General features: G+C 43.6%; 1 protein-coding gene across 5 annotated transcripts in view; it reads right to left on the bottom strand.

Moving 5' to 3' along the window:
• Positions 1–27896, bottom strand: part of ABI2 (abl interactor 2) — a 109649-nt gene that overhangs the window by 22131 nt on the left and 59622 nt on the right. For 3 of the 5 annotated variants that reach the window (XR_012905253.2, XM_075933797.2, XM_075933799.2), the window contains exons 2-3: positions 27491–27658; positions 16643–16819 (exon numbers count right to left, since the gene is read on the bottom strand). Coding sequence is in view for 4 of the 5 variants with exons in the window: in XM_075933797.2 (XP_075789912.1) it covers positions 16643–16819; positions 27491–27658 (345 nt within the window). In the remaining variant the exon portion in view is untranslated. The remainder of the gene's footprint in view (positions 1–16642; positions 16820–27490; positions 27659–27896) is intronic. The other 2 variants (XM_075933798.2, XM_075933800.2) reach the window with 1 other exon arrangement.

Below are 27896 nucleotides of genomic sequence, written 5' to 3'. Positions count from 1 at the left end.
CATATAGAAGATAAAAACAGAAGATGAAAATCTCAAAGTTATAATTCTTTTAGTTTGGGGAGGGGGAGGAAGAGGAGTTTAAAGAAATTACTATTGATATTTTTCAAATTTTTTAGAAAGTCAAAGTCTCAAATGTTCTGATTATTTTTATAAACATATCTTGCAAGTAGTCCTTTAAGCCAACTTTAAGCAACATGAAAATTAAAGTTACTTTAAGTGAAGGGCTAAGTAAGCACTGAACTACATCAATTTGAGGGGGAGAAGAAAAGTGTATCATGAAAGCAAAGTGCATTTTATTCTATACACGGAACGTGGAAAACACATCCCAAAAGCTGACATTTTTTAAAAGTTGCAGTATCTCATTCATCTCCTTTCATCAAACTTGTTGGTATCACCCGCTTACCTGTATGTTTAAAACAAATATCCTTTATTAATGTTAACCACCTCATGCAGAGGACTTCAGTCGTACATTAAGCTCTATAAGGGCATGTCTACACTATAGTGTTATTTCAAAATAGCTTATGTCGAAATAATGTGTCTACACACAAAATGCATTTCGAAACAGTGTTTTGCTATTTTGAAATAGCGCGTCCACACTGAGTGAACTCTGAATCGCATTTAAGGCTGGCTGGAAACAGTTCCGGCAGGGCACCAGGTCAGGACTTACTGTGTGGGGCTGTGCTTAAAGGGACCTCACCTTGGATAGCCAGTTCTCAGGTTTCCCTGCTTACTTGTCTACCTCAATGAGTGACAGCAAAGCATTTTGTCTGTGTGCGCTCTGGCTGTCCTCACTCTGGACATCACAGCACTCTGCAGCATGGAGCCAGAGTTGCCCCTGGGCACTCTGGTGCTTCTCGTGGACACGTTGCTGAGAGCCTGGCTGCACTTTCTGCAGCCTGCCATCTGGGAGGTCCATCGGGGGGCTGTCAATATTAGGAGGCCCTGCAGGAGAGCTTCCATCCTGAGGAGCACTAAGAGCCTCCCTGGTCTGCCCCACTCAGGGCTTGTGCCTCATTCCTCCCTCACGTCCTTCCACTTACCCCTCCCTAACCCCCCTTCCTGATGTCAAATAAAATTCATGTATTTTCATGAACACAAACTCTCTTTATTTAACAAAACTAGGGGGGAAGGAATGAAATTCTGGTGAGACTGGGGAAAGGAGGCGGGGGGGGGGGGGAACCTGGGAGGAGGGAGCTGGAATAGGGAAGCAAAGGGAAGGAGGAGGAGGGGAAGCTCAGGGCTTAGGGGTGGGAGTCTCCCCAGACCAACTTGATTTTCACGCAAACATGCTCCTGGGTTCGCATGTGGCCTTTGGTGACCAGGCTGGCAGGTGTCCTGCCACAGATTCCTCCCTCTAGTGCAGAGATCATGGATGTTGGGAGCATCCCCCCCAAACCTGAATAAGGTCCATGATCTCCACCCTGGACCAGGAAGGTGCCCGCCTTCTCTGGGCCCTGGCAGGCTCCTGGGAGCTGGCAGACTGCTCCTGGGGAGCAGGTGGAGGGCTGGCTACCAGTGGCTTATTGGCTCATGTTTTGGGGCCACTGGGTATGGGGCAGTGACTGCTGGCTCTGGGCTGGCAGGCTTGGAGCTGGCACAGGCACTATGGCCAGAGTCTACACCTTTAAGGGCTTCAGGGGGGAAGGGGCAGGGAGGGAGAGGAGTGTTCTTGGTTGAGGCTGGAGTGGCCACCAGGGCTCCCTGGGAAGGCTGGAGGCCCCCTATTTCGAAATAAGTGTCTACACAGCATTTATTTCAAAAGAGCTATTTCGAATTTGGCGCTATTCCTCGCAGAATGAGGTTTACCAAATTCGAAATAAGTGCTCCGCTTATTTCAAATTTATTTCGAAATAGCGATTTGGCTGTGTAGACACTAGGAAAGTTATTTTGAAATAAGGGCTGTTATTTCAAAATAACTTTCCTGTGTAGACATACCCTAAGAAGGATTTTCCAAAACCTTCAGATGGGGGCAGAGTTAAACCCGTATGAACACTTTCAAAAATTCCATCCTCGATATTTTAAACACCCCCACCCCACACAAAAGTGTCTATTATTTGGGGACACAAAATGCATTATAACCACACCTATAGGATTACACTTAAACGATATGATTAAACCTACTTTAACATATCCTTCAAAGTTTAAAGAAGAAATTACATTACTGTTATTAGTAATAGTGTCTTACAATACTAATAGGTGAAACAAAATACAGGACTATGTAGCACTTTAAAGACTAACAAGATGGTTTATTAGATGATGAGCTTTCGAGGGCCAGACCCACTTCCTCAGATCAAATAGTGGAAGAAAATAGTCACAACCATATATACCAAAGATCGTGGTTGTGACTATTTTCTTCCACTATTTGATCTGAGGAAGTGGGTCTGGCCCACGAAAGCTCATCATCTAATAAACCATCTTGTTAGTCTTTAAAGTGCTACATAGTCCTGTATTTTGTTTCAGCTACACCAGACTAACACGGCTACATTTCTATCACAATACTAATAGGAACTGCAATAATTATTATGCTCCTGTTATAGTAGGAGCTGTACAAATAGAGAATATAGTCCCAGCACCAGAAAAATCAGGGTGGGAGTAAGATGGAGAATAAGGTAAAGTGAACAGAGTGTAGCAGAAATTTGGAAATCATGTTTGCTGCTTTCCTAACTATATAGAACTCTCATGATTTTCAAAAGCTTTATCTGTATCACTAAATGATTTACATAACATGGATAAGAAAACTTTAGAAAATTTGGCTAAAAATACAGTACAAGAATCGCTTTGTGTTAAGTAGGAACTTAAACGGAGTGACAAAGAAAGGAGACCTTCTTTAAAAAAAAATGAAAGAGGGAGTAATGCAGGTCAGACAGATTAAACTTATGATGACTTTGAAGTTGTAATGCTGAAAGAGAGCACGTAATTAAAGTTTACAGAGCTACTTTACAAATCTGAGAGGGCTCGCTGACTTAAGCTTAGCTATTGTCAATTACACACCTCTGTTTCAACAGTCTCCACTTTGACTTATAGCCAAACAATCAAGAAAAAGCAATGAAAAATAAAAACAGTCTGATTAACATAGACTGACCTTCTATGCTAGAACAGCATGATACAACACACAGAAAAAGTTTTCCAATTATCTTTGGTGAAGAAAAATGGAGACACCCACAAAGTTAGCATAAATTAATAAATTGCATCAGTTCCTTTAAATGTGTGTCAGTACAACCTCTCCTCTCACCTCTAAGAAAGATGCAATTATCAATTTCCATCTTCAAGATTAACAAAACCAAACCACATTTCCTTAAAATTTACCACATTTATATATGTAAATAATAATAGACTCATAGAACCCTAGAGCTGTAAGAGACCTTAGAAGACCATCAACTCCAGCCCCCTGCCCAAGGCAGGACCAATCCCAATTAAATCAACCCAGCCAGGGCTTTGTCAAGCCGAGACTTAAACACCTCTAGGGATGGAGACAACACTACTTCCCTAGGTAACCCATTCCAGTGCTTCACCACCCTCCTAGTGAAATAGTTTTTCCTAAAATCCAACCTGGCCCTCTCCCACCACAACTTGAGAATCATTGTTCCTTGTTCTGCCATCCATCACTGCTGTGAACAGCCTTTCTCCATCCTCTTTGGAACCTCCCTTCAGGAAGTTGAAGGCTGCTATCAAATCCCCTCCTCACTCATCTCTTCTGCAGAATAAATAGACCCAACTCCCTCAGCTTCTCCTTGTAGGTCATATGCTCCATCCCCCTAATTATTTTGGTTGCCCTCTGCTAGACCTTCTCCAATGCATCCACATCCTTCCTGTAATTGGGGGCCCAGAACGGGACACAATCCAGATGTGGACTCACCAGAGCCAAGTAAAGAGGAATAATCACATTTCTGGATCTGCTGGCAATGCTCCTCCTAATGCAACCTAATATGCCATTAGCCTTCTCAGCTACAAGAGCACACTGTTGACTCATGTCCAGCTTCTCATCCACTCTAATCCCCAGGTCTTTTTCTACAGAACTGCTGCTTAGCCAGTTGTTCCTCAGCCTGTAACAATGCTTGGGATTCTTCTGTCCCAAGTGCAGGATTCTACTCTTGTCTTTGTTGAACCTCATCAGATTTCTTGTGGCCCAATCCTCCAATTTGTCTAAGTCACTCTGGACCATATCTCTGCCCTTAAGCGTATCTACCTCTCCCTCTAGCTTAGTATGATCCACAAACTTGCTGAGCATGCAATCCATCCCCTCATCCAGGTCATTAATAAAGATGTTGAACAAAACAGGTCCCAGAACCAAACCTTAGGGCACTCGGCTAGAAATCGACTGCCATCCTGACATCAAGCCATTGATCACTACCCGCTGGGCCCAACCTTCCAGCCAACTTTCTATCCATCTTACCGTCCATTTATCCAATCCACATTCCCTTAACTTGCTGGCAAGAATATTGTGGGAGACTGTATCAAAAGCCTTGCTAAAGTCAAGGTATATCACATCCACTGACTTCTCCATATCCACAGAGCCAGTTACTTCATCATAGAAGCTAATCAAATTGGTTAGGCACGACTTGCCCTTCATAAATCCATGCTGACTATTCCTGATCACCTTTCCCTCTTCCAAGTACTTTAAAATGGATTCCTTGAGGATCCCCTCCATGATTTTTCCAGGGACTGAGGTAAGGCTGACTGGCCTATACGTCCCTGGATGGTCCTCCCTCCCTTTCTTAAAGATGGGCACTACATTTGCCTTTTTCCAGTCACCTGGGATCTCTCCTGATCTCCACAACTTTTCAAAGATAATGGCCAAAGGCTTCTCAATGACATTTGCCAACTCCCTCAGTACCTTCAGATGTATTAAGTCTGGATTTATGTACTTTTAGCTTTTTTAAATAGTTCCTAACCTCTTCTATCCCCACCAAGGGCTGTCCACCATCGTCCCATATTGCATCACTTAGCGCATTAGTCTGTGGGCTGACCTTGTCCGTGAATACAGAGGCAAAGAAAGCATTGAGTACTTCAGCTTTCCCCACATCATCTGTCATTAGGTTACCTCCTTCATCCAGTAGGGGCCCTACATCCCTTCTGATCACCCTCTTCTTGCTAACATGCCTGTAGAAACCTTTCTTGTTATCCTTCACATCCCTTGCAATTCGCAATTCCAATTGTGCTTTCGCCTTCCTGATAACTCCCCTGTGTCCAAGACAGAACATCAGAAATGGCTGCCCGTCGCAGGGAGCCATAGCCTGTAATACCTCTGAGGCTGGTATAGGGGGCTCTGTCTGTGAGGTGGAGTGTTTTCCATATAAGGGCATGTAAATTAATAATCTTCCCCTGCTCGCTCCACCCATTGCAGTAAAAGATCAGCCAATGGGCTGACTTGTGCTCAGGCCTGCTACTCCACCCACTGCAGCAAAAACTAACCATGGGGTGATAAGTTCACAGGCAATAAAACAGGCAGGCAGCCCCTCTCTCACTGGGGATTCGCATCGAGTGAACGCCTGGCCTGATCACCCAGACGCCTTGCACCCCCTGCTCTCGAGTCTTACTGAGCGTACTCTGAGTTGGTCGACCAGAGTGGAGACAGTTTATGAGCGTGTGACCGGTACTTGTGTTCCTGCTGTCTCCAGAACTGGTATAACCCCCCCCCCCCGCCATCATCCCTATCCTAATTGATTTTTTAGTTGTCCTTATTGCTTGTCAAGTGACAGTGGCTAAAAAGTTACTAAGTTAGTTTATAAATAGTTGTGGTTTAGGTTTTTTACTGTTTCCTTGTATAAAGTTGTGTAAATAATCAGCCCTATGGACAATACCAGTGTTAATTCAACTGTTCCTAACCCCTGGGCAGTTATTGGGAATTATTGTGATTTAGAAAAGCCTCAGGGAATTGTTTTGTGTTGTCTGGCAATCCGTTTAATTTTTGTTCTGATGATTGTCTGGCGTCATCAAAATAAAATCAGTTTGTACTTTTTGAAACCCCCAGTTGTGGTCTCATCCTTTCCGGCATCCCTTCGAACCTCGTGTATTACGGGGACTGACACCCTGTATTCTCAAGCTATACATTCATATCCTTCCCTAGTCATCTGTCCAAGTTTCCACTTTTTGTAAACTCCCTTTTTGTGATTAAGTTCACCAAGGATTTCCCCGGTAAGCCAATCCGGTCTCCTATCATATTTGCTTCTCTTGCTATGCATTGGAATGGTTTTTTTCTGTGCCTTCAATAAGGCTTCTTTAAAATACTGCCAGCTCTCCTAGGCTCCTTTCCCTTTCCTGTTAGCATCCCAGGGGATTCCGCCCATGAGGTCCCTGAGGGAGTCAAAGTCTGCTTTGCTGAAGTCCAAGGTGTGTATTTTACTACTCTCTTTTCTTCCTTTGGTCAGGATCCTGAAATCTACCATCTCATGTTGTCACCCACCTCTACTTCCCCTATTAGCTCCTCCCTGTTTGTGAGCAGCAGGTCAAGCTGCGCACGGCCCCTGGTCAGATCCTGCAGCACTTGTACCAAGAAGCTATCCCCAACATTCTCCAGAAACTTCCCGGATTGCCTGTGTGCTGCCATATTGGTCTCCAAACAGATGTCAGGGTGATTAAAGTCCCCCACGAGAACCAAATAAGGAAACAATTTTCTGTTACAGGACTTACTTTTTTGCTCTTAACTGACAAAATAAAGGGGGAGAGCAGGAGCCAGTGCCCATGAGAAGCTGGCTTTAAGCAGGCTCCCCATGAGCACCATATCCGCCTACCTCCCTCCCTACTCCCATGCTGCTGTCTCTGATAGAGGGTGAGAGGGGCAGGCTGGAGCTGATATGTGGGTGGGAGCCGGTTAAAAGGCAACTCCCTGGTGCTGCCTCCCCCACCCCACGAGGCAACAGTGCTGGGGTGCGGAGTGGGGCAGGGGAAGCTGCGGAAGCCCGGGCTCACTGCAGACAGAGGCTAGTCTGCAGCAGCAGCCCGTCTGTAGGGAGCTAGGACCCCTCGCAGACAAGGGCTGCTGCTGTATCAGAGGCAGCAGCCCAGGGCAGCAGGCAGCAGATCTGTGCGGGTAGCTGGCTTTTAAACTGGCTCCCCAGCAGACAAGCTCCCTTCTGCAACCCACACTGCCTCTGATAGCGGGGCAGCAGTGCAGGTGGCAGGGAGCTCCCCAGGAGTGGGTCTGGTAGCACACTGGCTGCTTGGCCCAACCCCTGGAGACTATCAAATAGTTGTGTAACCACTAAGATTCACTATTCAATTACACAATATCTAACATCTCTAGTCCCCAGGAGCAGGGGTGGCAGCTAGTGCGCTCCTAGCCCCACTCCCAGGGAGCCCCTGCCATCCCACACTGCTGCCGCTGTATCAGAGGTAGCAGCGTGGTATAGCAGGAGAGAGCCAGTCCACGAGGGGAGCTAATTTAAAAAACAGATCCCCACACAGATCAGCTCTCACCTGCCACCCTGCAGGGGAGGGAGGGGGTCAAGCTCCCCATGGATAGAGGTGGCTCCAGCATCTATGGCTGCTGCTCTGAGAGCACTGGCTCCAGCCTGCTCCTCCCATCGTTGCCTGTGTGGGAAGCAGCAAAGGGGGGGGGGGGTGGATAAGCAGCTCAGCAGAGCTGGCACACACAGAGAGACAGCTTAAAAGCTGGCTCCCCACATGTATCGGCTTCCACTTGCCTCCTCACCTTGATGCCTCTGATAGAGAGGTAGCAGTGCAGGGGGGAAGATGGCTCCATGACAGTCAATACATGCATGGAACTGACTTGAAAGTAAGCTTGTCACATAACGGCTCCTGCTTCTCTCTCTCTCTCCCCCCCAGACCCCGAACCCCACACTTGCTGCTGCCTCTCTATCAGGGGCAGCACTGCAGGGGTGGGAGGGAGGTGGCTCCACAGGATCTGGTGCTCGTGGGGCACCAACATGAGAGTCGGGTCTTCACGTTCACAGTTCCCACCCCCACCCTCCGCTGCCTCTGATACAGCAAGGGGAGGGGTGTGCGTGTAAACAACCGATAAGCCTAGGTTGTTTGGCTAATTGTGTAATCGTTTACATGCTGACATTTCTAAAGTCCCACAAGTAAAAACTTAAAATTTAGAATCCTATTTCTCCCATTATTCATAACAACTTATGTTCTTGCTGAAAAAGTTTGGGTTTCTTAATTTTAATGTCAATTTTCTTCAAAGCTATTTCTTCTGGATCAAGGTCAAAGAAGGTATCCCTGACTGCTTTAAAAGCTACAATCTATTTTCACTGCCAAAAAAAGGAAGACATTTAATTCTTTCTTAGGCACTTGAAAAGATTGTGAAAAGTAGCATTCTGCAATGTCGTCCGTCTACTACTTCACGAACTACAATAACCCTAAATACTTCTTAGGTGTTTGATTTCTGGATCTACTTGGGACTTAGAAAAAGCAACAAGAGATTGTGATAAGATAACTGAATCTAAGATCTTGATTTAAGGTCAGGAAGCATTCAATTCATAGTCAGAACAAGTTCTGAGATCATACAACACTTACAAATAGAGGTGCCCAAACTCGTGGAAGGCAAGATGTCTGTCAGAACACACAAAGTGTTTTGCAAATATTTAAAAGTGAACTGCAAAGGAAACAAAATTATTTGCACATTTCTTTAAGTAGTATAAAGGCAGCTCAAAAGGTGTGTTTTCAAAGAGGGGTTTCCCCCTGCTTTTCTAATGAAAAAAGGAGGGTCAGAAAACTCTTTCTTTAATAAATTCAGGCCACCTTCTTCGTGAATTATAAAAAAGAATATAGGTGAACATTCAATTTTACTATGCAGGTCATCTTTAAAACAAATGCGAAGCCAAACAGCTGTTATTTCTAATCTCCTAATCCTCCCCCAAACCAGCTTTTTTCAATTTTAACTGTGCCACTATATCACATCGTAAGCTTTTTCAGTAGGAAAGAGTCTAGATAAGCTCAATGAACAATTCCATGCTAATTCATATCTTTTACAAAATATCAAATGTTAAGACTTTCCAAATGGTGTCCCAATGGTTAACTACCAAGTCACATGGGCCAGTCTGAGGGTTAACTACCATCAGTGTTTTCCAAAACATGCAAAGGGAGAAGGCTACTGTCTGGAGGGACAGCAAAGGGAGAAGGCTACTGTCTGGAGGGACACGATACATGAGAGTGGCCACAGGGGTCATAGAATCATAGAACGCTACAACTGAAAGAGACCTTGAGAGGTCATCAAATCCAGTCCCCAGCCCTCACAATATGATCAAGTACCATCTAGATCATCCCTGAGAGATGTCTACCTAACCTGCTCTTAAATATCTCCAGAGATGGAGATTCCACAACCTCCCTAAGCAACTTATTCCAGTGTTTAACCACCCTGACAGGTAGGAAGTTTTTCCTAATGTACAACCTAAACCTCCCTTGCTGCAGTCTAAGCATCAGAAGCCAAGAACAACTATTTTTCTCCCTCCTCCTTGTGACACCCTTTTAGATACCTGAAAACTGCTATCATGTCCCCCTCTCAGTCTTCTCCTTTCCAAACTAAACAAGCCCATTAGTTTCAGTCTTCCCTCATAGCTCACATTCTTGTTGCTCTTCTGTGGACCTTCTCCAATTTCTCCACATCTTTCTGGAAATGTGGTGCTTAGAACTGGACACAATACTCCAACTGAGGTCTAATCAGCACAGAGTAAAGTGGAAGAATGACTTCTCGTGTCTTGCTCACAACACTCCTGTTAATGCATCCCAGAATCATGTTTGATTTTTTTCACAACAGTGTCACACTATTTGCTATATTTAGCTTGTGCTCCACTATGACCCCCAGATCCCTTTCTCCCTTTCCTTCCTAGACATTCGCTTCCCATTTTGTATGTGTGAAAATGATTGTGCCTTCATAAGTGGAGTACTTTGCATTTGTCCTTATTGAACTTCATCCTATTTACCTCAGACCATTTCTCCAGTTTGTTCAGATCATTTTGAATTATCCTTCAAAGCAGTTGCAACCTCTTTCAGTTTCATATCATCTGCAATCTTGATAAGCGTACTCTCTATGCCAATATCTAAACTGTTGATGGAGATATTGAACACAACCGGTCGCAAAGCAGACCCCTGAAGAACCCTACTTGTTATGCCCTTCCAGCATGATTGAACCGTTAACTACTCTCTGAGAATGGTTATCCAGCCAATTATGCACCCACCTTATAGAAGACCCATCTAAGTGGTATTTGCCTAGTTTATTGATAAGAAAGTCACACAAGACCATATCAAATGCCTTTTTAAAGTCTAGGTATACCACATCCACTGCTTCTCCCTTATCCACAAGACTTGTTATCCTATCAAAGAAAGCTATCAGATTGGTTTGACATAAGTAGTTATTTACAAATCCATGCTGGCTGTTACCTATCACCTTATTTTCTTCCAGGTATTTTCAGATGAATTTCTTAATTACTTGCTCCATTATCTTTCCTGGCACACAGTCTATAGTTACCTGGGTTACTCTTATTTCCCTTTTTTATAGATGGGCACTATATTTGCCCTTTTCCATTCTGCTAGAATCTCTCCTGTCTTCCATGATCTTTCAAAGATGATAGCTAAAGGCTCAGATACGTCCTCTATCAGCTCCTTGAATATTCTAAGATGCATTTCATCAGGCCCTGGTGACTTGCAGACATCAAACTTTTCTAAGTGATTTTTAACTTGTTCTTTTTTTTATTTTATCTTCTAAACCTACCCCCTTCACACTAGCATTCACTATGTTAGGCATTCCTTCATCAGACTTCTCGGTGAAGACCGAAACAAAGAAGTCTTTAAGTACCTCTCCCATTTCCAAGTTTCCTGTTACTGTTTTTCCCTCCTCACTGAGCAATGGGCCTACCCTGTCTTTGGTCTTCCTCTTGCTTCCAATATATTTATAGAAATTCTTCTTGTTTCCCTTTATGACTGTGGCTAGTATGAACTCGTTTTGTTCCTTTGCCTTTCTAAGCTTGCCCCTGCATACCTGTATTGTTTGCTTATTATATTCATCCTTTGTAATATATCCTAGTTTCCACTTTTTATATGACTCCTTTTTTATTTTTAGATAATGCAAGATCCCCTGGTTAAGCCAAGACAGTCTTTTGCCATACTTTCTCTCTTTCCTACACAGCAGAATAGCTTGCTTTTGAGCCCTTAATAATGTCCCTTTGAAAAACTGCCAACTCTCTTCAGTTGTTTTTCCCTTTAGTCTTGCTTCCCGTGGGACCTTATGTAGTACCAGCTCTCTGAGCTTACCAAAATCTGCCTTCCATTGTCTCTATTTTACTGTTCTCCCTTCTACTAGTCCTTAGAATCATGAACTCTATGATTTCATGATCACTTCCACACAAGCTGTCTTCTACTTTCAAATTCTCAACCACTTCCTCCCTATTTGTTAAAATCAAATCTAGAACAGCTTCCCCCACCCTCCCAGTAGCTTTTTCAACCTTCTGAAATAAAAAGTTGTCTTCAATGCAGTTCAAGAACTTATTGGATAGACTGTGTCCCGCTGTATTAGTTTCCCAACATATATCTGGATAGTTGAAGTCCCCCATCATCACCAAATCCTGCGCTTCGGATGATTTTGTTAGTTGTTTAAAAAAAGCCTCATCCGCCTCTTCTACCTGGATAGGTGACCTGTAGTAGACCCCCAGCATGACATTACCCTTCTTTTAACCCCTTTTAACCTAACCCAGCGAGCCCACTGGTGAGCACTATCTTGCAGAGTGTCCACTGGGTGCAGCCATATCACCAAGGGAGTGGCCAGCAGGGCTGGGGCTCTGTCACCTTGCCTGCTAGCACACCAACTAAGTAGCCCACCACCCCAAACCCTTCCTCCTCCCCATCCTATGGAAGAAGATAGAAAAAAGGCCTCTGGTGACCAGGGTGTGTGTGGAACTGGTGCAAGAGAAAAGTCTTGTCGGACGTGGGCCCCCTCCCCTTCCCTCTCCAAGCCCTTCCTCACCCTCTCTCTCACACACACACACACACACACACCCCTCCAGCCTCCTGCACTGCCTCCCAACATCACCAAAGCCCTGCCCTGACCCCCCACACGGCCAGTCTTCTACCCTGAAGGATCCGGGCAACGACAAGTAAGTCCACTAGTGAACAAATATTTTAAGCTACATAGATGTATTTTTTAGTCTTACTAACATCTAATCAGATATACTACAAGTCCCTACAATTGCACAGGTATATTGTGTATTCACATGGTATGTTGACAACTGTCTATAGATCTGAAGCATTAGCTGCAAGATCTATTTTAAACATCATGATCCTTTAGTTGCAAATGGCAGTGAACTTGTCAATAGAGAGCTTTTCGTTAAATAAAGGATACATATAAGGATAAGGTCTCAAGTAGAGGCACTCTTCAGAAAAGAAGTCATAGCTAACCTACTACACATACTTCACCCTCTGGGGAGAAGAAAAGAGAACAAACATGTGGCATACAAAATCACTCTGCTTATTGCATTCCTGGAAAGCATTCAGATTCTACATTAGTAAGTGCATATAGAAAACTACATAGACTAAATATCCTTAAAAAGATATTTTCACACATTATATAGTAAATCAAACTCAAGATTTTCAAAGACATTCAAGCAAACTATCCCTCTTCCATAATGTAGATAGTATATCACTTTTTACTTACAGACTGGGAATAAAATGAATGGCCCTTTCCCCAAATATACTCTGAGAATTACCTTCAGGTATTTTAAACAGCTATCAGATGCTGGAGTGATCTGATACCTGACATCAGCAAAACCAACCTCTTGCTGAGAGAAAAATGACCTTCCCAATCCACCTCAGCTCTTATCTACTGTTTGTACAGTCAGCTGACTGAGTTTTTGACCAGGATCCAGAAACTTCTGAGTTAACTCACTTGACAGGGTGTGTATGTTGAGCCAGAGGAAGGCAAGCAAACCTCTCTGTATCATGTCCACCTAACAGAGTGATGGGAAAACTGTCTCAACTACAATGTGGGACTTAATTGGTTTAATTAGACTGGTTCAAGCAGCTGTGTGAAAATTTAAGTTCAGTTTAGCAAGCTTTATTTTGTTTTAGCTGAAGTGGATTAAAATTCTCTTAACATTAAATCAAAATAAGCCACTCACATTAACACAAATGTCTAAACAAGATGTTTGCACTGTTATAACTAAATCAGTTTGAATCCAGTTAGTTAAACCAGTGCCAATTTCTTGGTACCAAAGCCTAAGATTAACATTTGAAAAGAAACAATAAATGCTAAGGTATTATGTATGTAATCTCCTCCAAAATAGGGCACAACTGCAACACAATTGTATTTACATGACTACAGAAATCACTTTTCACTTGCAGCTTCAAAATCACATGGGCAGTCTGTTCACCCAGGATTTTTAAATGCAAGTTAGAATAAATGGACTGTTAAACCTGAAAGACCAATATACCACATAGCCTTGTTTAAAAACCCCTCCACAAATCTGGCAACAAAAGATTGTCTGACATGCTATAGTTGGCCTGATCAAGCTTGAGATCAAGGATGTTCTTTGACAAGTAATTTCAAAATTCTAAGTTGCCCTACACAATGCAGGAAAATATGCTAGCATCATTCAAGTTCCAGATATAGAAGAATTTCTACTTAATCTAAAACGGCAAAAAAAAAAAAAAAAAAAAGGAAAACTGCAAAAGGGAAAAGGACCTGGCAGCCCTTATCTATAATGAAGTGAACATACGATACTTTTATATGATTACATTACTTTGAGGAAAGTAATGAAAACTTTAAAAATCTGCCAGCTGCTTTTCCAAATCACTCAAACTTACTACACCAAGAATAGGATTTTTATACAGAATTTCTCTTCAGGAAATTCAGTATTAAAAATGCATTATGATTGTATTACAAATGCTGTACTAACTTTGATACCTAGAAAGATATTGCAATAAATTAGGCAGTCATTTTATAAGCAGCTAGAAGATAAGGTAGTAAGTAATAGCCTACATAGATTTGTCAAGAATAAACCATGCAAACTACTATCCTGATTTCCTGCTTTGATAGGTTTACTGTACTACACCTAAGAGAGAACTTCTCCCATCAGTGTACTTAGTCCACTTCTGCTAGAGGCAGTAGCTTTGTCAGGATAGTGCAGTCTATGCCAAAGGTTAGATTGGCATAAATGCATCACTCAAGGGTTTGGCTTGCTCACCTCCCGGAGGAACATACTTATACCCAAGTAAGTTTGTAGGGTAGAACTGGCCTTAGGCTCACCTAGGAGTATTCACATAGTAGTCTGCAGGACTGTAGTCTAAGTACATTGATTAGTTAACATAATACTGCTAAATAAGTGACATGCTACACTTCAATCTCCATACTCCGGGGGGTCCCTAATCAGAGAACACCCATGGTACACATCCTGACAGGCGAAGGAGGAAGCAGCTCTGTGCACTGCAACTCCCTCCATCCCCCAGCTGGGGGAACGGCAGCACAGCAATGCACTTCCCCTGAGGCTTTTCCCCACCACTCCCATAGCAGCAGACAGTGCCTGGAAGCAGCAGGAAGTGTGGAACCATGTGTGTCCCTGGGAGCAGGGTGCCAGATAAATGCCCCACTCCCATCCCTTCATGCTCAGTACCCATACTTCCCCCGGCCCAGAAAATTATTTACTCTAGCATACCCTGCTTCCCAAGGTTGCCATGTTGAAGAGATTCAGTGTAAAAGCAATCTGATATTTTTAAAAGTGCTTTAATATTTTTCATAGTGATACTAGCAAGTCTGAGAAAATATCTGTACAAGTTAACCTCTACAACTACAGCATTTTACAAAAAGAGTAACTTTGACATTTATTGAAATAACTGTGTGATACTACAACTTTAAAAAATGCAAATTTTAATATAACAATTATTTTTGATTTTGCAACACAGCCTGAATGTCTCTGAGTAATTTTACATTACAATACTGGGCACAAAGTGAATACTAAATTATACCGTATATAGGATAAAAAGAGTATTACACAAGGGGAGGTTTAAATTCGGCTAACTACTCATTTATATACCATTTATTTCTATTCAATGTAAATACACTATTTCAACTGCAAATATTAACTACATGAAATCCATCCACTTATACTGCAAAACATCTATTCACAGTGAAATCATACTGAGACTGAAGGTAGGGAACATAAAGAGGGAGAAGAAATGGTTTATTCTTTTTTTTTAAATGTTAGTGACATGCTAATTTCAAATCTCTCCCCATGTGTAATAGTCTCTAAAGAATAAGAATGGAAATCCAGCCCTGGGGTTTCTTACCTTAAATCTAAGCAACCACTTAATGCATACATGGAGCAAATAAAAGAGGTAAGGAGAAAAAGCATTGAAAGGTTAGTTGGAACTTCAGGATATGAAGAGAAAGGAAAAAAGAAAGAAAAAGTTAAGCATTCAGCATCAACAAAATAATGTATCAATAGATTATAGAAAGAGTGATTAAAGCAGAATGTGCCATGAACAAAAGATTTTCAAGATGAAACTTTTAATAGACACACTGATTAATCAAACAGCTTTCATATATCTCAAATTTAACTAGGTAACTAAACAACCAACTGTTTGGACAATTCATGAGAGAGCACAATCACTGAAGTTTTCCCACTGTTAAACAATCAAAGGGTCAACATTTTCCCCACAGTGTGAGCGTTGGGTTCCAAGTGGATTAACTTTACAAGTGAATTTACACTAGGTACCAAAAGGCATCCTCATTGTGATGAGAATTTGGATTGGCGTAAACTTTGTTTTACACATATTACTAGAGTTCCAGTTTGCTGAAGCAGAACACTAATCTGGAATATTAACCTAAACTAAAAGTATCCCATGAGTGAGCCCTCGCCGCTTTTGCAGATTCAGACTAACACGGCTACCCCTCTGGTACTTGTAATAAATAATGAAATTCATGTCAAGCACAGGAAATTTTGAAATCAATTTAAAGCATGTTATTGCCTCATGATTTTGAAAGTTCTGTGGATTTGTTAATTTGTGTGTTTTGTAAGTGATTCTTCATATTATTTATATTTCTTTCTTTCACAAAAAATGTTTACTGTCCTCTTTTATATTCAAATGGTTTCCTAGTAGCACAATTATAAATCCACATCTGCTAAGATTTTATTTACAAATCTGTATTTTAAAGTATTCCTGAAAAGACATAACTGGATGGCCCAGATGGCAGTCTTTAGCTTCAGAAAACTCATGAGATGTCAGTCATGTTACAATTCTCTTAAACTAAAACTAAAGATTATTCACTGCTACCTTTTACATAAATGCCTCCTGCTAGTGAGCCACAGAATGGCACTAATAATATTACACATGGGTCAATTAATGCATTTTGAGGCAGTAACTCAAGCAGGGAAGGGACAGAAGGTTAATAACCTCATTACTCAGGTACCTCCAGACAAATTATTCAAACAAGGGCAAAGGTATCAGCCTCTGTCCAAGTAAGCAGATTTATCTGGGCCCCAGATGAGTTCCATGGTCACATGCATATCCAGAGTCAGAGATAAAACGGTCTGCAAGGTTAAACTGGACAGGGGATTCCTCTTAAATCCATTTTTCTCAGAAATTGAGAAAAACCATGCTGCAATGTGGAAGATAGGAACAAGTCACTATATCAGGTCATTACATTTTGAAACTGTACAGTAATTTAAGAGTGTTTTATAACATCACCTACCTTCACTCCATGTCCAATATCATCTAGAATTGTATAATCAATAGGTTTTCTAATGTAGCGAACTGGACGCTCCAGGTTGGCTGGTGCAATGATTTTGTGGGTTCTTGAAGTGTTTTTGTTCGTAGTCAAAATGCCAATTTCTCTTCTAGCAACTTTCTCTTTATGAATGTCCACTGTCTGCAAAACATGAATGCATTTACCAATACTATTGAATATGAAGTGCACATTTGGAATTAGAAAATGGGTTTGGCTCCATGTTTTTATAACTTGCTGTACACAGATACATCAGTATGAACATTTGCTGAGTAAATTCTGTTTCAACTGCTTTTGTTCAACTACTGTTAAAAGTCACCTTCTTCTGATTTCACTAGAACCCTTTACAATTACGCAAAATCCCTCCTAATGTTTCTACTCTATTAGTAGCCATTATTAGTTTCATTTAATAATTTCTATACTTTGACAGCAATTCAAAATGTTAAATGAGTATTTATAACTTAATAGTCACCCTCCAAAAGATCTTTAACTCTGATAAGACCCAAAAGCTTTTTCCCAGTGTGTTTTTCCCCAGTTTTTGCACGTCCTGTAATACAAATCTTTGACATAATTAATTTGTTTTGTCAAATGCAATGGTATCAAAAAGGATAATATTGTTCAGAAAAATCAGAATAGGTTTCTCAGTTACTATACAGAGTTTACTGTGCATGAAAGGTCAATTTTTGAAAGTGCTGAGCACTTATCTAGCTATTCCCAGTGTAGCCAAAGTTAAAACATCCACTGACTTCAACGAGAGCAGTATTAGGGCCAAAACTAGCACTTCTGAAAATCCCACCCTACGTGCACAGCAATGACTATTATGGTAGAACAACAACAACAAAACCACAAGGAACTATGAAGTAAAAGCCAGATGCCACGTCTTTGACTTATCCCATTGTACCTAAGTATTACAGATGACATTGTGGACCAAATTCTACTTTAATTATTGTGAAGAAAATGGAGTTACACTAGCAGAGGCTTCAGTCCCTTGCATGCATCAGTCAGTGACCTAAGTGACTGGGGACATGACTAGGAAAAAACAATGCAACGTGAAGACAAACTTGTGAAGGTATTGTCAAAGACAAAGAACCAAATCAAGACAAGCACTTGAAACCAATATACAGTACTGGGCAAACGCATTGCTGACCTAAAATCTGGAATTTCATGTGAGGAAATAAATACTGAACAAAGTTTTTGCTTTGTGGGGCTCCATCAAAATCACTCTCATTGTGATTTCTACAGTGTCTCTTTTTTGTTAGTATTTTAAACATGAATGTAGTGTTTGTGAATGGCAACTGACTAACTTTGCAAAGTTAAGAGGGAAAGAAGTCATGTTTATACAAAGTCCTATTTAGCCAGAGAACATGTGCAGCAACAGATTTATTCTTTACATGTATTCATCTTCATAGTAGGGATGTAAGACCTTGTTTAATTAGTTAAAAGGTTAAACATTAGGTTTAACCAGTTAACTGATTGAACAGGGGCTGGAGTAGGGTTACCAGGTGACTTAAAAAAAAAAATACCGGACACACCTAATCTCAGATGGGGGGAGGGGGGGAGGAAAGACACCAGCCAGGAGGGGAGCGGGACTGGCTGGCTGTGGGGGGGACAGGACCGGCTGGCGGAAAGCAGGGCTGGCCAGGAGAGATCAGGGCGGGGGGGGGGGGGGAGACCGACTGGCAGGAAGTAGGCCGGGAGGAGGCTGGGGGGAGTGGAGTTGGCCGAGGGAGATCAAGGGCAGCAGGACTGGCCGGGGGCGATGGAAAGGGTCAGGGGGAGCGGAGCTGGCCAGGGGGAGGAACTGGCTGGCAGGAAGCAGGGCTGGCCGTGAGGTGGTCGGGAGAAGCGGAGCTGGCTGTAGGAGATCGGGAGGGCTGGGGGAGAACTGGCCGGCGGGAAGCAGGGCTGGTTGGGGGTAGAGGGGCTGGCCAAGGGAGATTGGGTGTGGGGGGGACCGGCCGATGGGAAGCGGGGTTGGCTGAGAGGTGGTTGGGGGGAGCGGGGCTACCCAGAGGAGGGAAGCGGGGGGAGAGAATCGGCCAGAGGGGAGCAGGACTGACTTGAGCGCACACAGATGCTGGGGCGCTGTCTGTCCTGCACAAGGTCCCAGAGAAGCACGAGTGAGGCTGGCCCTGGGGATTCCCTCCCGTTCCAGCCCCGCCCCCCACCTTGCGTAGTTGCGTACTGCCTGGCTGGCAGACACACTCATGCAGCGTGAGCGTGTCTACCAGCCAGGCAGTTCACAAGTAGGTACTGATACTCCTAATAATAATAAAACTTACCTAATTAGAAAATCCTGGATATTTTATATGTCTGGTATTTTCTTAATTCCACCCCCCCCCCCGCCCCCGACAGAACCCTCAAATACCAGACTGTCCGGTTCAAAACAAGACACCTGACAACCCTATGCGGGGGAAGGGGGGCAGGGGGGGAGGAAGAGGAGGAGAGGCAGTAGGGAAATGGGGGAAGGGATGTGGTCAAGTTATGCACAGTCCTGTAAAAATTGGTTTACAGCCACTAGTCCTGGTTCTCAGTGCTCTGTACTGTTCTTTAGCTCTAGTTCACCCCAAATGTCTTCAAAGAACCCAGTAAGCAATGGAAGTGATGGTAGTGCTGCTCGGCCATATTAACCTCCCATGGTTCAGCAAACTCTTTGGGACCTGACCCGTGCAAAACCCAGAGCGCCGGACCAGAGAGGTTCAACTTGTATAGTTTTACTGGTAAACTGAACATGTCATAAAAGAAATCAGCTAGCAACAGCAGACGTGGAACCCTAAAATTCCATGAATATGGTAACTTTTCAGAGCAGATACACTAATTTCCAAACAATTTTAGCAAGACTTTCTTCAGAGCTATATATACCAATATTCAGAGGAGGGAAAACACTGGCCCTACAAACAGCAAATAATTTGCCTGTTGCTGCCAGAAGACAGACAAGAAGCAATGGATGTAGTTGAACAGTGCGACAGTAAGTGGAGTAGACTCCTGCACTCCCAGATGTAGGAGGCCCCAAACTCCCCTACTAAGCTCCTTGAAGGGATACATTCCTTTAAATCCTTTTTCCAATCCATTTGATCCAACACCATCTCTCCTCTAAACCAATTACAAGTTTAAAAGGAAGTTAATTCTTGCACACAGTTAAATTTAACAGTTTATTTTCTTTCTCCATTTTAGGTATAAAGAAAAAAATATCACAGCATATTTTATGAAATTTAACTGATACAGTGAATTAATGTTTCAGTCCTAAGTACTTTCTCCTGTTTGCATAGCAATCTAACAAAAAGGAATATAGGTCCATACCTGGGGCCTAGGCACTATGATAACACTAACACTAAGGCCTTGTTTGCAATGCTATCTTTTACATTATCCTCTAATTTGGACACTGTTGATCCCACAATACATCATATTTTCCATGTCATGTAACTAATATTTTGCCAGGAACAGAACAAAGGCTTCAGTTCCTTTGTTCAAAAATTATCTATGGAAATACTCCAATACAGTGAGTTGCTAAAGTCTTTCTTGTCCTTTTCTTGCACATAAAAAAACAGAAGACACTGTCCAGAGTATCAACACTGTGCAGAGGTCCTCACTATTATCTAAAATTGAATTAAAAGTTTGTAATTCATTGATTGCCAATGAGATGACTGAGCCAGTATAAATTTAAAAATAAAATATTGCAGAACTTTGCAGGAGACCTCTCCACATTAAAGGTAATTAAATGTAAAGCACTATCCTTTTTTTCTGATGGGAGAACGATTTTAAATTATTTGTTCTTACTTTGCTTAGTCATAATCTGGGCCAGAGACTTAACTTTTGTAAGAGATATCATCTTGCCACTGATGAAACTTTTTTCCATGAATTAAATAAAGTTTACTAAAAGTATAAATACAGGCAGTCCCCGGGTTACGTACAAGATAGGGACTGTAGGTTTGTTCTTAAGTTGAATTTGTACGTAAGTCGGAACTGGTACATATTGTAGGGGAAACTCTAGCCAAACATTTCTCCAGAGCTCAGTTTTATTCTCCCACACCTCACTTCCCTCAGTCCTTTATTCTCAAGCTGAGGTGTCTGCTGAGAAAAGCCGCTCCGCGTCTGCCTGGTCTGCTGGGGGGGGCGCTAGCTTCGCGTCTCCCTGGTCTGCTGGGGGAAAGCAGCTAGTGCGGGGTTGCCTCACCCCGTTTGTAAGTAGGGATCCGATGTAAGTTGGATCCATGTAACCCGGGGACTGCCTGTACATCAGGCTTCCTTGAGGAATCCTGTATTAGCTGAAGCACTGCTATAGTTATCAAATAATGAAATGCTTTAAAACTTATTAAAGCAGAAAATAATCCAATGGGATTGCATGGCAATCCAAGAATGCATCTTTATCTCTTATATAGAAGAACTACTGAAAAACTGAGCTCTGACTGTTGCACTCACTCATGGTAAAATATACCACATACCATATACCTGCAAAGATTTTGCACACAGAGATTTTTCAATAAACTAACATGCTTGGTTGGGACACTGTTGTAGATGTAGTATCTTACGTTCATAAAACAACTATCTTGCAACTGAGGAAGTTGATTATATGAGAAACTGACAACTCAAATTAACCTGCAATCAAGGAAACAGAAATACAGTAAAACTCTAATTGTCTGGCATCGAGTGGTCTGGCACTCCTGATAGTCCAGCACCAACTGCAACCCAGAAGTGCTCCAGCCAGCCAGACAATTGGAGCTCCTGTGAGCCCCACGCACGCTCACGAGCTGGGCTGGGAAAGGGAAGGGGAAGAGAGGAGAAGGTGATTTTACCCATGACAGGTCTGCCGGGACCTGCACTGCGGCCAGCTAGGGGTTGGGGGTGGTGAGGGGCGAACCCTCCACCGTTTTGCAGGGAGGCAGTGGAAAGCCCCACGCAGCCACCTGCTACAGGCCAGCTGGGGCTGCAAGCGGCGGCGGAGGAGAGGGGGCGAGGCAAAGGGCGGCACTGCGGGACCAACCCAGCAGCACCCCAGCTGCTCTGCCCTGACGCTTCCTCAAGTCCGCCGCTGCTGAAACTAACGAGCGGCAGACTTGGGGAAGAGGCGGGGCAGAGCAGTTTGCCTCTCCCCCTTCTCCTGCAATATGGAAAGGTTTGTGTACTAGCCTTTCCCCCCCGAGCTATGATTTTTCATTCCAACTCACTGGTTTAGACTAAAACAAAAAAAAGTTTATTAACTACAAAAGATAGATGTTACATGATTATAAAGGACAGTAAACAGTTAAAAGCAGATTAGCTAGAAAATAAAAATGCAAACTAAGCTTAATACACTAGCCATGGGGTGGGCAATAATTTTTGATGGAGGGCCATTCCAAGTATTTGAAAGTGGTCGATCTGGGGCACTGGACTAGGTGCAGGGGGTTAGACTGTGAGCTAGGGCAGGGAATTGGGGTACAGAAGGGAATGCAGGGATTTGGGTTGTGAGCTAGGTCAGGAGGGGACTGTAATCTGGGGGAGGACTTTGGAAGGGGATATGGATACAGGAGGGGGGCAGAGGATTTGGATATGTGGCATAGGGAGCAGAGGTATGGGGGAGAGAGGGACTGGGGTGCCAGAGACAGGCTCTGGCCAGGAGACTTACCAGCCAGCAGCCATTCCTGAATCAGCCTCCCTGCCTGCTAGGGCTCCTTCTAAACTGCACTGCAACACAGCTTCAGAGGTGATGAATCAGCCCCGCCCAGTCAGTCAATCATTTTAGCCATTTTCTGAACTTTTTCCAATGCCAAGATATCTTTTTTGAGATGAGGCAACCACATCTGTTTCTCCAGCCCCAGAATGTTAAATGTAATTATATTATGCTCACTATTTCCAAGAGGTCCAATTATATTCACCTCTGGGACCAGACCCTGTGCTCCATTTAGGACTAAGTCAAGAATTGCCTCTCCCCTTGTGGGTTCCAGAACCAGCTGCTCTAAGAAATGGTTATTTAAAGTGTCAAGAAATTTTATCCCTGCATCCTGTCCTGAGGTTATGTGTAACCAGTCAACATGAACATGAACAGCTAAACTAAATGTTATATTTAGATATATTTATAATTATAAATTGCTGTCTATAGAACCCACATATTTAGGGTTTAAGCTTTCTGCATGCTAGGAAACACAACACAAGTAAAAACCATGACCTAATTAGGAGAAAGGGATGCTTTCCTGAGTAGGGACCTATAATATGAAATACTCAAATGACTGTCAAAATTAATCTCCACGCTTAGATTAAGTTTGCAGGCTTGGAATTTAGAAAAAATAATTTGTTCATATTTGGCATTTAAATCAGTTGACCACAATGAGCATGGATCTCCAGAAGATCACTTTTTTAAATAAGTGTCTTTTCAGAAGAGAACTGCACTTCAGGCAATTTTGAAACATTTTCTTACTTAAAATGCCAGGTACTTGTGACCACCTGAGTTCTGAGTCCCCCCCCCCCCCCCAACTTGCAACACTTCCCCAGGAACCGACTGCATCGCAAGTCGGGGGCATCCTGTAGTCTTATTCTTCAAAATATTGTTTGGACAGCACTTGTCTTCTAAATTCTGGATGACAGGCCACCCGAGATTCAGTTCTTCCCTCTTTAGAATTAAAGGAAAATTAGCTCATCTTTATCTCACATTTTGTACTACAGGCTCTTTCAGACCTAAGGATCAGTCTGAAGTGATCAAGATATTAAGTACTCTGCAGTACAGCCATACATGAATTGAAGGAAGAGGTGGCTATTCTGAATTAAAATCTTTTGACTTTCTTGTATATGTGAAATAGTAAGAGAGATGTAGCCGTGTTAGTCTTGTTATAAACCATCTTGTTAGTCTTTAAAGTGCTACATAGTCCTGTTTTTTGTATATGCGAAGTATTCCAACTAGCACTTTTTAACAACATTATGATTGGCATCTTTAAACCGGAAAAGAAAAGCAGTTTCTTGCAAAATCTTTGTAATTGCCCTGAAATAGAAGGTATAATCAAAGCTCCTGGACAAGAATTCTCTCTTTATTATTTCATATGGATATGGTTTATGAAATGAAAACAAATTTTAAAAACATATATGGAAGTCAAATTATATTTGAAAGGCAATGCTGTACCATTCATATAATAGGATTAATTTGTCTCTGAATGCTGAAATTCAAACAATGCATATATTATGTGTGTCTTTCCAGAGAACTTTGTATAAATGAATTTAAAGTACCTTTGCACTGTAAATGATTACACCCATGACACTGGCATGAAAAATGATGGTAATTGATAGTTGGGGGCAAGGAATTTTATTGTTGTTTAAAAGACTGGACTACTTATATCCCTGCAGCAGCTCAACACAGCTGCAAATGTCCTCAGTTAAACCTTCACTATGTTATCAGTTTCTCATGAAAGCACTGAAAATGTCCTTCAGAGGAAATGCTACACTCTCAACAAAAGAAGCACATATTTAAAAAGACACCAAAAACTCTGAAAAAAATTGTTTAGCTAGGTTTTGTTATATAAATGCAACACTCAAAATGTTGGCAGATATATTTCCCTCTGCCTTTTAGCATAGGTAATTTTGCAGTTCTTCGTAATAATGAAGCATTTTGCATTTGTACTAGTGGCAACAAAATAAATTCACATTTCAATTAGTATAAAAGTCATGTATTCTCAGAAAAACAACCAATGGAAATGTGACGGCATTCCTAAAAAAAGCTGCTTTGCATAAACATGAAAAAAATATAACAAGATTCTCACAACTGCCGCATAAAAACTGATCAGCTTGGACAAAATAGTACTTTCCACTTCTATAATGTCTACTATATAAAGATCTCAAAGCTCTTCATAAATAGTAACGAACAGGGCTCGACAAATTACGGAAAACCTTACACACCAGACAAAAAAGGGCCACCCTCCCCCGCCAAAAAGTGTTTTTTTAATGGCATAAATTCCTAATAAGATTAAGAACAGTAATTACTAATACGTTCTTAATAAATATCACCCAAGTTATTAATAAATATCTTATAAATGTCTACCTTTTCCCTCTGCTGCCATGTCTCCTCCCCTTGCTCCATCACCTCCCCTGGTGCCTGCTGCCCCGCAACCTCTCACCCTCCTCTGCTGTCCTGACTCCTGCCCCTCTCACTGCCCTCAGCCCTCCTGCGACCTGCCCCCCTCCACCAGCCCTTCTCTCCCCCCGTGCCCACTCCTCCAGTAGCCCTACTCTGATCATGTGAGCTACCCCTCCTCATCCCCTCTTCTAACACCTCCCTCTACACCTGCCCTGCCTCTTTCCTCTGGTGCTGGTTCATCCCTTGCAGGTGTCTGCCCTTCTGCTTCACTCCCAGAATGTCCTGGCACCTCCCCCTTCCCTCATTGCCCCTGCCCCCTTTTTCACTGATACCCACCCCCTCAGCACCCTCTGCCCCCAATCCCCTCATGACCATGTGCCCTCTCCATCTCCACCTTCTTCATGCCCACCCCTTCTTGCAAGCCTTCTCCCAGCACCTTCCCCTCCCCCCTCTAGTCCCCAGTGCCCTTGCCCTCTCCTTTCCCAGCATCACTCTGTTCTCCCCTCCTGCCCTTTTCCTAATTGTCTCCACTTGGCCCCCTGGGATTTCTCTCTCCTGCACCCGTCCCTTGGTGCCTTCCCTTTTCTTCTTCTCCTGACCTCCTCCCCTCTCCTCCCCTCAGCACAAGTCCCTTCCCCATATTTTTCCCCTCCCCTTCTCTCCCCACAGCCCAGCCTCTTCCCCTCCCCCAGAGACAGCTCTAGGTTTTTTGCTGCCCGAAGCAAAACATTCCCCCCCCCCCGCCTTTTTTTGTTTTCTTTTACATGTTTGCATTTTGCAATGGGGTTTTTTTTTTGTTTGTTTTCATTTTTGCCCCAGCATTTTAGCCCTATAAATAGCAAATAGCATTTTCATTCTTTTTTTTTTTTTCCCCATAAAGGCAAAGGCGCTTCAAGTGAACACCCCCTTTCACTCCCTGCTGGGTCACAGCAGCCTTTTCACTGGCCTGTCCTCCCTATGGGCAAGCACCCCTCACTCCCGACCAACAGGGGAAACAGGGTGCAGGGACAGCACAGAGCCAGAGGGGTGCAGGGAACAGTGGGGGGAGCGGGACAGGAGTGGCACAGGGAAGGGACTCAGGGATTGGGGGGGAGCAGTGTGCGGGGTGCAGTGGAGGCACGGGGAATGGGACGTGGGGAACGGGAGGGGCAGAGGGATTGGGGTCTAGGGGCAGTGCAGGGAACGGGCAGCACAAAGCTGGGGGGGGCAGGGATCGGGGGGGCAGGGTTCAGGGTGCAAGGGCGGCACAGAGCCAGAGGAAGAGCAGGGGATCCGGGGTGGAGGGGAGGCGTGGGGAATGGGCAGCAGGAACCAGATGGGGCACAGGGCAGGCGCAGCGAGCCGGGCAGTTGGCCTGGAGCGGTCTCTCACCGGTGAGGGGGCTGGGGCCATGGCAGGACTGGAGCCGGCGGGGCGTGGCCTAGCTGCGCTGGGGACACGCAGCCGGAACCGAGCTGCCACAGCCCTTTAAAATTGTCTGCCAGCTCCCGCCTCCTCGCGCTGCAGCTGCATGTGGGCAGCCCGGCGCTGAGAATCACCACAGTTCCCCCTCCCCAGCAGCGCTCTGCTCCTCCGCTGGCCAGCAGATAGGATGGGGCCACGCCGTCTGTAGTGCAGACTTCAGCCATCCTGTTACAACAGCCCACTCTAGCCAACAGCCACACGGGGCTAGCTGCCAGACATGTGGGGTGAGCTACCAGCCTCACGTGGGGGCCTAGCTGGGCTGCAGCAGCCATCCTCCCGCGACAGGCTGCTACCTGTTAACTATTATCTGTTAAGTATCATCTTGCCGAGTGATACTTACTAGGTAAAAGTTAACTAGTTACCCCTGCTCTGCCCCGGGCTTCCTAGAATCAGCCGCTGGTCAGTTTCAGCAGCGGCTGAATCGGGGACGCCTGGGGCAGAGCAGCTGGGGTGCTGCCGGGTTGGTCCTGCAGCCCCGAGGGGCAGCAGTATGGGACCAACCCAACAGCACCCCAACTGCTCTGCCCCCGGCTTCCCCGATACAGCTGCTGGTCAGTTTCAGCAGCGGCTGAATCGGGGAAGCCGGGCGCAGAGCAGCTCCAATTGTCCGGCTGCCCAGAGCACTTCCGGGTTCCTGATGGTGCCGGACCATCAGGAATGCCAGAGCATTGGATGCCAGACCAATGGAGTTTTACTGTATCAAGAATGCAGAGTTTTGCACAATTCACAAGAAAATCCTCTATTCTTGAGTGCATTTCAACATCAACTCTTGTACTTCATTTGATAAATAAGTAAATAGATTCTTTTTTCAAATACCTGGTTTTCCCATTATTTAAATTTACCATGTTCCATAATCAATGTCAAAAGAAAACTAAATAAAAAGCAGTGAGTATATAATACGTGGCTCTTTGCACTCTATTCACAGCTATTTCGGCTCTTCGTCTCTAACTAGTTGGCCACCCCTGGGCTAGAGAGAGATGTCCCAAGGCATTCTGCCAGATGCCTTTTGGGATTATTTGCCTTCATCTGAAATATGAAACAGACACACCTAATACGCTATTCTGTACATATTTCTTAATAAACCTTCATACTACATATACATTTTGGTTTAGGAAAAAATAATAAACTACAATTATAAATATATATGAATCTAAGTCAAATGTGAGTCAAGTGCAGTAAGATGCCCCAGTAATTTAATGCCAACGGTGTTTCCTTAGCCACATCATGCATCATAAGATTAGATAAGTCAAACCCCTGTGGTATCTCCTATATGATTTCAGCAACACATACTGAATGATATAAGCAAAAACTCTCACTTGTGAAATATGATTGATTGAAGATTCCATGCGACGAAGCTGGGATGCCTGGATATCCAGCATCTGCAGAACATTGTTGGCCAATGTGTTGATCAGATAAGCTACACTTGCTAAGGACTGGGTTGTGTAGGCTTTGGTTTCTTCTAAGGCTCGCTGCTTATCTGCTGACTAAAAGCAGGGGAAAAAAATTTATTAAAAAGGAACTGACAGACATAGAGGTTTGCCGTGTGAATTGCATTTAAATGACAAGAACATATCCATGAGCAACAGTCATCACAAGTGCAACCCTATTCTTCCCCTCCATGGAATTGGGTGTCATAAGCTCTGCAGCAGCACAGGAAACCCTCTGAAGTCCCACTGTCATGGGAGCAATTAAGCAGGGCTGTAATGGTGGAATCACTGAGGG

The sequence above is a fragment of the Pelodiscus sinensis genome, chromosome 7 (genome assembly GCF_052426305.1).
Source record: "Pelodiscus sinensis isolate ZL-2025 chromosome 7, ASM5242630v1, whole genome shotgun sequence".
In the NCBI taxonomy this organism is placed as follows: Eukaryota; Metazoa; Chordata; order Testudines; family Trionychidae; genus Pelodiscus; species Pelodiscus sinensis.
Note: the sequence above shows the minus strand (reverse complement) of the source record. Positions and strands in the feature narration are given on the sequence as shown.